The 9,069-nt window shown below is 41.3% G+C and overlaps 1 protein-coding gene across 1 annotated transcript; it reads left to right on the top strand.

Annotated features, from left to right (window-relative positions):
• The first annotated feature begins 824 nt into the window (after window positions 1–824).
• TMEM171 (transmembrane protein 171) lies at window positions 825–6,197 on the top strand. Its single transcript, XM_026057408.1, has 3 exons — window positions 825–1,480; window positions 2,708–2,849; window positions 5,959–6,197. The coding sequence occupies exons 1-3, from the start codon at window positions 850–852 to the stop codon at window positions 6,188–6,190; spliced, it is 1,005 nt and encodes a 334-aa protein (XP_025913193.1). The 5' UTR covers window positions 825–849; the 3' UTR covers window positions 6,191–6,197.
• Window positions 6,198–9,069: the final 2,872 nt, after the last annotated feature.

Raw genomic sequence — 9,069 nt, 5'->3', positions numbered from 1 at the left:
AAAGGATCTGGGAGCAGCGAAAGTCAAAGGAAGTGTGGTAGCAATATGCTTACCAGCTCTGATTACAAAAACAGTGAGACTCGAAGTATGCAGTCTTTATTTAGCATGGCTCTTTCTTTTTTTATCTTTTCAGAACAGGACCAAAAATCTTCTGTGTCCTTTCTCTTGCAGTTAATAGGACAGGAATCTATTTAGGGAGAGAAGCTGAAAAGTGTCTTGCCTGGTGAAGGAGAAGCAAGATTTATATGCTTTGAAAAGGTACGTATTGGAAGACTTCTTTGGTTAGAGTCCAGTAGTCATCAATACTCATTTGGATTAAGGGTCTTTCTCTCAGCCATGTATTATTTTGCAATCCTCCTTCAGTGAGAGCTGTCACTTTCTGGAAATTCACTATAGTACCTTCTCCTAGCTTCCTTTTTTTCAAGAGGAAGGCTAGTTTCTCCTTGTTGCAAAGATCCAGCCTTTGAAAATACTGTCTGTTTGACCGTAAGACTGTATATCTAAAGAAACAATTTAGCTGCCCAACAGTAATTGTGGGGATATTAGTTGTTTTTCAGTCTAACTGTAAATCAAATGTTGTCCCTTCATCTGTATGCAATGACAGCAAACTTAATTAGGCTCTTTATTCCATAATGCAGATATTGCAAAACAGAAAATATACAAAGAAGATCCAATTCTAATTCTAATAGACTGTGTAGTCTATTTACAAGAGTGAATATTATAAAGTAGTTAGTCCCACTATTTTCTCCTTTTGACTTGTGTTTTTTGTGTTCGCAGATCTACTGTAGTTTTCTGTCACTGAATGCTATCAGGGGGAAAAAAACCTCATCTACTTGAGATTCTCTTGTAATGTATCCAGGGGCTGTTCCTGTACCAGGAGGTGAAGGAAATAATGAACATCATGGAAAACTTATTTTTTTCCTTTTTGTTTTTGGAGCTGTCCTGCTCTGTGCTGGATTTCTGCTTTCAGTCTTTATCCTACAGTCATGCCCATCTGGAACCTTCAGTGACTGCAGTGGGGTCCTTAAGGCTGCTGGGCCTCTGCTGGCTGTAACTGGACTAGTTTGTGTTTTATTGGCACGATCAAGGGCCAGGCTCTATATAAGACAGAGACAATTGCAAAATGAGCAGGTATACAGCCTTGTTTTTTGTCGAGGGAGCTGTCAGTTTGCCCAGTTTCTCATCTTTGGATTCCTGTTCTTAACGAGTGGAATGCTAATTAGCATCCTGGGCATTTGGGTTCCTGGCTGCAGCCCCGGCTGGCAGGGTGCACAGCACAACCACACCAGCAGCGCTGAGGTGGACCTGCAGGGCTGTGGATTCCTGTCTCTGCAAATCATGGGCCCTTTGATTGTGCTCACTGGGTTATGTTTCTTTGTGATAGCTCATGTTAAAAAGAAACAAAACTTAAATCTCAGCGAAGAATCTTGTGAAAATGAAGAACATCCTCAGAGTCCAGAATCTTTTCAAGTTACAGTAGGTGGGTGAATAATGGATGAACTTTGAATTTTTTTTCCCCACTAACAATTTACCTCCAGTGAATTTTACTCATATTGGCTCTACATGTCTCAATTCTGGCATGTCAAACCAGACAATCTTGCATGTTTTCCCAAAAGGTCACTTTGGTTCTCTTTTTCTCAAGGATAAAACTGCTCCTTTGGCATTAAAAGAAACATGTGAATGTCTGTGCAAACGAAACCATGTAGTCTAGCACAAATGAGTCCAATCCTACTTCCTTTTCCAGAGAGTGTAATTGACAGTGTAAATCACAGGTCTAATGACTTCTGTGACTATATTCAAGACTTACTGAGTTCTGTTGACCCCTTCAACAGGAGAATCCAATTCCTATACAGTATACCAAATTTCCCTGAATAATGGCCACATCTTCCAACAGTCAAATGTAACTGCAAGATGCTGCTGTTAATTGCATAATACTTGAATGAACGCATTATGTTAGCAGGAAGTGCTCCCCTGCATATCACACTGCACTGAATACCCCATGAACACATTCTGTGTATGGACTTCTCTGATAGCTTTCTAGCTCTCAGAAAGAGTAATGAGTCGCTCATAGCATTGCTCAGTTGTCATCTGACTGACTTGAACTGAAGTCCATTATGCACAATTCTTGCCTTTTCTGCCTGTCAAACCAATGTACAGACCTGTAACTTGATGATTTGCAGAAAAGGTGAAGGTTTGATGTCAGTTTCAGAAAAATTAGTGAATTTGATTTTTTTGTTATAACACTGGAATAGATGCGGACAACATTTTATGAAAGTCCTATTTTAGATATGTGAGGAAAGCTAAATACTTGCATATCCTTAAAGTAAGCTAACAGAAATGATGTGGTTTGCACATCCAGCTTCTGAAGACAGCCAACAGTGAAGAGACAAGCATCTTGTAGCTAGATGGAACACTCCCCGCCCCATAGTTGTGTTTTCTAGATGAAATCTTCCATTTATGAATATGATACATCTGTATTTTGGGATAATTTTGTTTCTGAATGCACTTCCTGTGTACTTCCGTAGCCCAGAATATAACAGTTCTATACGTGGAATTGTTGTGCTTAAAGGTAGGTAAGTACAGGTACTGTAATACCGAAGACAGGAAACTTTCTTCTAGGATACAGTTAGAATAAACAGTGGTGCTGACTTTTTTTTTTCCCAAGGATAGTAATTAGTGGGTGGGGGCTTTTTTCTCCCCCTGCCAGGTGATGCTGTAATGGTATTCCCACCTCCACCACCTCCTTATTTTGCTGACCCTCTGTCACCAACTGTGACTCGCTGTCTTATGTCAAGTGGTTTGCCTGCAAGTGAAAACCCTCCACCATACCACACCATCTTCAGTGATAGGTAAGACTTTTCTTGTTCATCTCTGGAAATCCAAGATGTTTTCTCAAGGTATCTAAAACAATGTTATTAAATAATCACTGAATTAACTTTGTAGTGCCTACTAGAGAGAGTTATCTTATGCATCACTGGACTTCTCAGATACTTTACTATAACTGACATTAAAATATACTGTGCAAAAGGGGAATCAAAACCAAATTGCCCCCAGGGAGGTTAAATTCTTACTAGATTATAACTGAGAAGAACTTCTGAAGTGAAAGGAAAGCCTTAAATCAGTGGCCTTATCTACACAGATTAGATTACTTCCATGGACTGACCAAAAGAAGGTGCCCCTGACAGCAGTGCCCCAGTAGCATGATGCCCACACTGCTGGATATTAGGAAGCCTCTGCACAACCCAACCAGTGGATGCTTGAGCATGACCCTTATGCCCAGGCCATTCTAGCATGTCCTGTTCTTGCTGGGACCTGTGCCTCACTGCCTTAGGGAAAGGTCCTTGCTGGCCTGCCCTGTTCCTGCTGGGGCTGTGTTGTGATAAATAATGCCATTACACTGTGAAGAGCAGGAGGCCCCATGGTGCTTGAGAAGGGGTATTGCAATGCCATTGCATATCAAGATATACCTTGCCCCCCTGCACTATGCAACCTCACTGCAGCCACTCTTCTATACATTGAGTATAGGTGACAAGCTAGATGCTGCCACCACCAAGCCCAGGTGGTGCAAGTTGCAGATTCAAGTATTGCCTGTATCACAGGAACTCGGAGAGTCATCATCCCCTCTGTGATTTGGGAGGGGGACCCCCCCCCCCCCCCCCGCAAAAAAAAGACACTTTCTGGCTACCAGTGGAGAGATTTTCCTAGTGTGTTTGGGATGGCTCCCAAACAGGAAAGAAAAAGATCACACACCTAACATCTAGGGAAGGGAGACACTGAATGCTTGTTTCCTACTGACTGAGGTTCTGCTTGAGGTTGATGTCTTGTGCTGATTAAACCCTAACTACATACATACTTCATGTCCACCATTTTTCCACTTAAATTGTTTCAGTGAGTATTTTGTTTGTAGAAAGCCGATGGGAATCTGTTGGTTCTACTCGGTGTTCTCTACGTATGCTAATTCAGGGTGATGAGGGCAGATGGGAATGTGAGAGTGATGGGGCTGATTAAGCAAAAACACTTTCCAGAAGCTAGTGACTCCTGTGATGAGGCACGAATTGCTGTATGAAAAAATACTTCATTTTGTCAAGTACAAAAGCCTTTGCCTGTTTTCAGATTGAGTGTAATATGTCAGCTCTGAGCTGTAAAACATAGCTCATATATTATTGCAATATAAGGACACTTAGAGCTAGCAGGAGAGAGAGGGGGGAAAAAAAAAAGCATGCAGTACATCCTGCCCTGAAAAAGGAAAAGCAAAAGAAGGGGGGTGGTGGGGAAGACAAGAGGCAAAAAAGCTACTCTTATGACCCTCAGACTTCCTGTGAGCTTCTCCCTGCTGGTGCCCATACCTCCTCCCCTCACCTCTTTCCCTACATAACTCCCTGCAGCTGGATCAATTGCCTCAATGCAGGAATATCCTCTGTCGATGCTCAAAATCTCATGAATGACCCCATTAACTCAGTCATACCTGTCTGGACTTCTCTGGATCATGAGCATATGTACCCAAGGAGGTAGTTTGCAGCCCAGCATGATGGGGCAATTTCTAGTGGTTTACACATTTCTAGTGGGGACAAAACACTTCAACCTTGGATGTGGAGACCCTGGAGCTCCTGCTTTGGTGGTCTGTGGCTGGGGTGCTCCAGTTATCACCCTTTCCTGCTCTCCAGGGTCCCTGGGTGTCCCCCTCAGGCACACTCTGCCACGGCTCAACACTTAGTAGCAGTTAAGGCCTCATGACTGTGGCAAACTGGTTCTTTCCTCCTATCTACTTCTGCCTTGGAGGAGAAGCAGTGGCCTCATTCCTCTTAACCTAGTGCCATGGTTGAAGATCCCAGTCTCTGGAGAGGAGTGCTGGTTTCACAGCTGGGTGGTTACAGGGCAACTGAGATTTGCCTCTTCCATCTATTGCCCCATGTACTGTCAGCAAGTGCTGTAGGGAAGGCTGTGTTGAAGCTTGCAGGAGGCTGGGTCATGGCCTGATCCCAGGAGTGGTTCCCTTTTTCCTACAATCTCTTACATAATGCTTCAGAACTGTGTCCTGTAGCATGTTCTCTTGAGATTCCCTGACTGGACTCTGTTCTTTCTCCCTTAAACATACGCACTAAAGATGAGGTGACTGTGCTGCATTCCTGCTCCTCCGGCAGCATTTGTGGGGGCATAGATGTACACAGAAAGGTATGAATCAGCTCTAGGAGCAAGTCATGAGGAAAGAAGATTTCTTCCTTTTCTTGGGAAGCAGCTGAGGTGATATGCTGAGGTCTCTTAGGCACTGAGGTCTAGCTGTTACCTGGCTCCAGGGTGAAATGATCRGGCTACCAAAGAAGCACCAGTGCAGTTGATCAGGATCCAGTTATGATGGTTAGAGGAAGGCAGTGAATACCCAGCTTCTGTCCCTGACTGTCACTGTGAGCTTGAGCAGTCCGTTGGTGTCTAGTTGCTTCTGTTTCTCCAGTTCTGAGCAGGAATGCTACTCCTTATGCCTCTCATGGATTGCTGTAAAGTTTAATGAAAAATTCAAGTTACCTTTCATTTAAGATGTCAAAGTACGAAGGATTGTGATTTTAGTGATGCAGTTCTAGGACTAGAAACAGTATTTTGTAAGAAAGGAGGAAAGCATGGATGTTGTAGACTACAAAAAGGAGGCTATGTTAGGAGCAAAGGATCGGAAGAAGAATTAATGAGGCTGTGAGATAGCCCTGCCAGAAGCAGCTAATACCATAAGCCATCCTGTCGTTGGTGATGTGAGAGGTTAGAAGGGAGCTTGTTTGCCCTTCCTCTCTGAATAATGTAATTTTTACATGAGTCATAATGGAGCCCATAGTATGAAATCCTAATGCTTATGCAAGTTCTTTGCTTAGGGGTGTATTACGGAGTGTGTGTATGCATGTATGCTTATATAAGTGGAATTTTGCTCCCTGTAGAAAAGTGAATTATACTAATATGCAATTTCGTGTTTTATAGATTACAACTTGCAGATGATGAAAGAACAGTCGCTATTAGAGACTATGAAACCATATATACAATTTCTGGCAGCAGTTCACCTTCAGATATTTTACCAATGCTGTATCTCTCCTCTGAATCGCCTCCAAAATATGAAGAAAAAGAAGCATCAATAACAAATAATGAATATTCTCCCTCCTCTTCTTCATTTTCTTCATCCATTTCCTTAGCCACATCTGATACCAGCTCATAGAGAACTGTCAACTAGACTTCATTTTTAAATGAAATTGTATGCTCAGATTTAAGATTTTTAATTTTATTTACATTTTTAATAAAAGCAATAATGTTGGCTGTGTCTAATTTTTCATCAAAAAGTATAAATGATGAATTTGGGTTTTCAAGAAATATTAGATAATGCTGGGCTTTGAGCAAATGGTTTGAAGAGATTCAGATCACTGCAATAATGCTAAATGTTCATCTTGTTCTGTTACAGTTTTAGTTTCTATTTTTAGTTCTTTATATAATGGAGGCACTAACACAATTTTTTGCTTATTTTAATTAAATCTGGCTGGAGCTATGAAAAGGAAATAATAAGAAAGTGTTTTTATTTCTATTTTTGTATGACTTTTCTGGAAAATACTTGATTGCAAAGCTACTGACATATAAAGTCTGAGAGCATCATGAATAGGGATCTGTAAGATGGGGAGCAAATATGGAGAATTTAAATGGGTACTTTTTGGTCTGCCTGGTAACAWACACAGCTTAATTTAGACCCTCTCTGGTCATTATGTAAGTATAATCCCCCTGAAAATTAGTTTTAGCCATCAGCTAAGAGCCCTAATGCAAAATTGAGGGTAGTTAATAAGCTAAAAGTTTAACTGTGGTCATGAATGATTTCATGGGGATTTTACTATTATTATATATCATCACTCATGGTTTATACAAGCAGTACTGATTTATTTTGTGAGAGTGAGATCCATTTAACAACAGTATTTTCCAGGAGCAGAGATTATTTATCAGCAAATGGCTCCTTCATGGAAATGCAGACAATGCACATTTTTAACTGACACAGCACTTCTCAGACCTTTRAGAAATACAACCCTCTTTTAGCGCATCTGTGTGTGCAACCCCCTAAGTTAGCAGCAGCTCCCTTCCTCCAGAATGAGTAAGTGAGAACAGGTTCTAGTTCCACTTTGTGAATGTTTACACCCATTCCTGGATTGAACGATTTGCTGCTAGTAGAGAATAATTAGTAGGAACTGAGTTGCTGCTAACCTTTGACACTTTATGACTTGGTCTGAATCCTGTTGCAACTGCCTGATTTGAGAACAACTCACCTGGTTTTGTGCCCAGAAACAGAAGCTGGCAGAATTACTATTTGGGCTTGGTTCTGCAAGGTGAACTAACAGGGTGAAAACATCTTACAAGAGTGATCTCTGTTCGACCAAGTCCCTGAACACCTGCATGCTCTAGGACCTCAACTACAGCAAGACGTGTGTTTTACCATGCTGAATTTTGGGGAACCTGACTGCAGCAGAATAAGCTTTGTATTAAGCACTCAGGTTCCCCTCTGTACCTCATGTCATCTGTGAACATGCCTTCCACCAGCACAGTTCTTTAGAGAGATGCTTAGGAGCTCCTGCCTTTGGCCATTTACTTCCATCTCTGCACTGTTCCCTCAGTTGTGCTGGGGCAGCTCTTTGTGGGGCCACACAAAACCAGACAAGCTGGTGAGGGGGTATATTTAGCCAGCAACAGAGCTGAGGGGCTGAGGCATGCAGAATAATGAGCAAGCACAACAGGAAGAGGGATTTAATATGTGGGAGCTGATTAGACTGGCATGACTCAGTCATGGAAAATGTCCATGGAATGACATTTGAAGACAGGGGTCCACAAGAGCCAGCATGCTTTCTGCCCCTTCTTCCTTCCCTCAAGTTTTTGTAAGTAGTTATTTTTTAAAGGTTGCTGTTCCTTAAATGTGTTCTGAAACAAAGCTATGGTTTGTTTTTTCTCCCCCCCCCCCTTTTTTTAATGCTTGTGTTTCTAACATGGTTTCTTGAGAGGGCACCTGCATGCTTCATGCATACAAAGCCTTGCACATGTGAAATGAGCTTTTCTCTGATTCCGGTGCTGTTATATGAGTGCAGAAGCTGCAGTATTTTACCTTAAAAATCATATGCAGACAAAGATCCATGTGGGCTTTGTTCTGTTGTTGTTTACATTACTGATGAACACTCATTTGTTGAAAAGCCAAAAAATCAATGAGTGTTTAATGAAAACAGAGATAGATTTGATTTTAAAGTATGCTGTAATCTTTTTTCTTTAAAAAAAAAAAGTCATGTCTGATTCTTATCTGTAATGTTATTAACCTTTTGTGCTGTCTGCAATTTGCTCATTCAGTTGTTCACAAGATGAACCCAAGAGACCAGGCAAGTCAAGTAAAATATGTTGACTCTGAGCTGAGTCCTCTGGAAGTGAAACATAATCTTCCTATTTTTCTTCAGTGTTACTGTGTTTTCACCTTCTACTGCAGAATCTCCAGCATGGATCACTTCTTTTCTAAAAAAACAACCTTCATGGAAAGCATGCTTTTTAAAGCTTTTGGCTTGACTCTTCAGTCAGCTGAATTTACAGAGAGGGGTAGGTGTTACTTATCTCTGGAAAAAAAAGGGGCTTGAACACAGAATTTCTCTGTATATCATTTTGAGAGGATACTCAGTAAATAGTTCAACTTACAGCTGTGTAAGCATCTTTTCTTTTTCACATGAAGGGTCATTTCTTTAAAACTCACTGGATGTGCTGGGTACATCTCCATAACCACCTTAACACAGAGAACTAACACAGCCAGGGCAACAGTATTTGCTTACTGTGTTGTCAAAATCTATTTGAGCAAGGTTAGAGAATGTGATTAAGAGGCTGGCAGATCTGCCTCCACCATTGACAACTAGCACTCGATGAACAGCATTAGTGGGAGGAATTTTTGACTGGGGGAGTAGGAGTGAAATGTCCATATTAGAAAGGAAGCAACACCTTGTAAAACTATAAAAGTAGCTTAAAATAATACTGAATAGCATTTTTATTGAGGAAGTGACATACTTTACTATCACACTAATGGTGCTATAACGCCCTTTC

The sequence above is a fragment of the Apteryx rowi genome, unplaced genomic scaffold, assembly GCF_003343035.1.
Source record: "Apteryx rowi isolate R43461 unplaced genomic scaffold, aptRow1 scaffold_139, whole genome shotgun sequence".
In the NCBI taxonomy this organism is placed as follows: domain Eukaryota; kingdom Metazoa; phylum Chordata; class Aves; order Apterygiformes; family Apterygidae; genus Apteryx; species Apteryx rowi.
The sequence above is the reverse complement of the archived record's forward strand: the minus strand, read 5'-3'. Positions and strand labels throughout refer to the sequence as shown.

Excerpts from the sequence above, each read along its gene's own strand:
- TMEM171 (XM_026057408.1), top strand. The coding sequence starts at position 850 with ATGTATCCAGGGGCTGTTCCTGTACCAGGAGGTGAAGGAAATAATGAA. Across the intron at positions 1,481-2,707 it reads ATCTTTTCAAGTTACAGTAG|GTGATGCTGTAATGGTATTC; the intron begins GTGGGTGAATAA and ends TCCCCCTGCCAG. Across the intron at positions 2,850-5,958 it reads CACACCATCTTCAGTGATAG|ATTACAACTTGCAGATGATG; the intron begins GTAAGACTTTTC and ends CGTGTTTTATAG.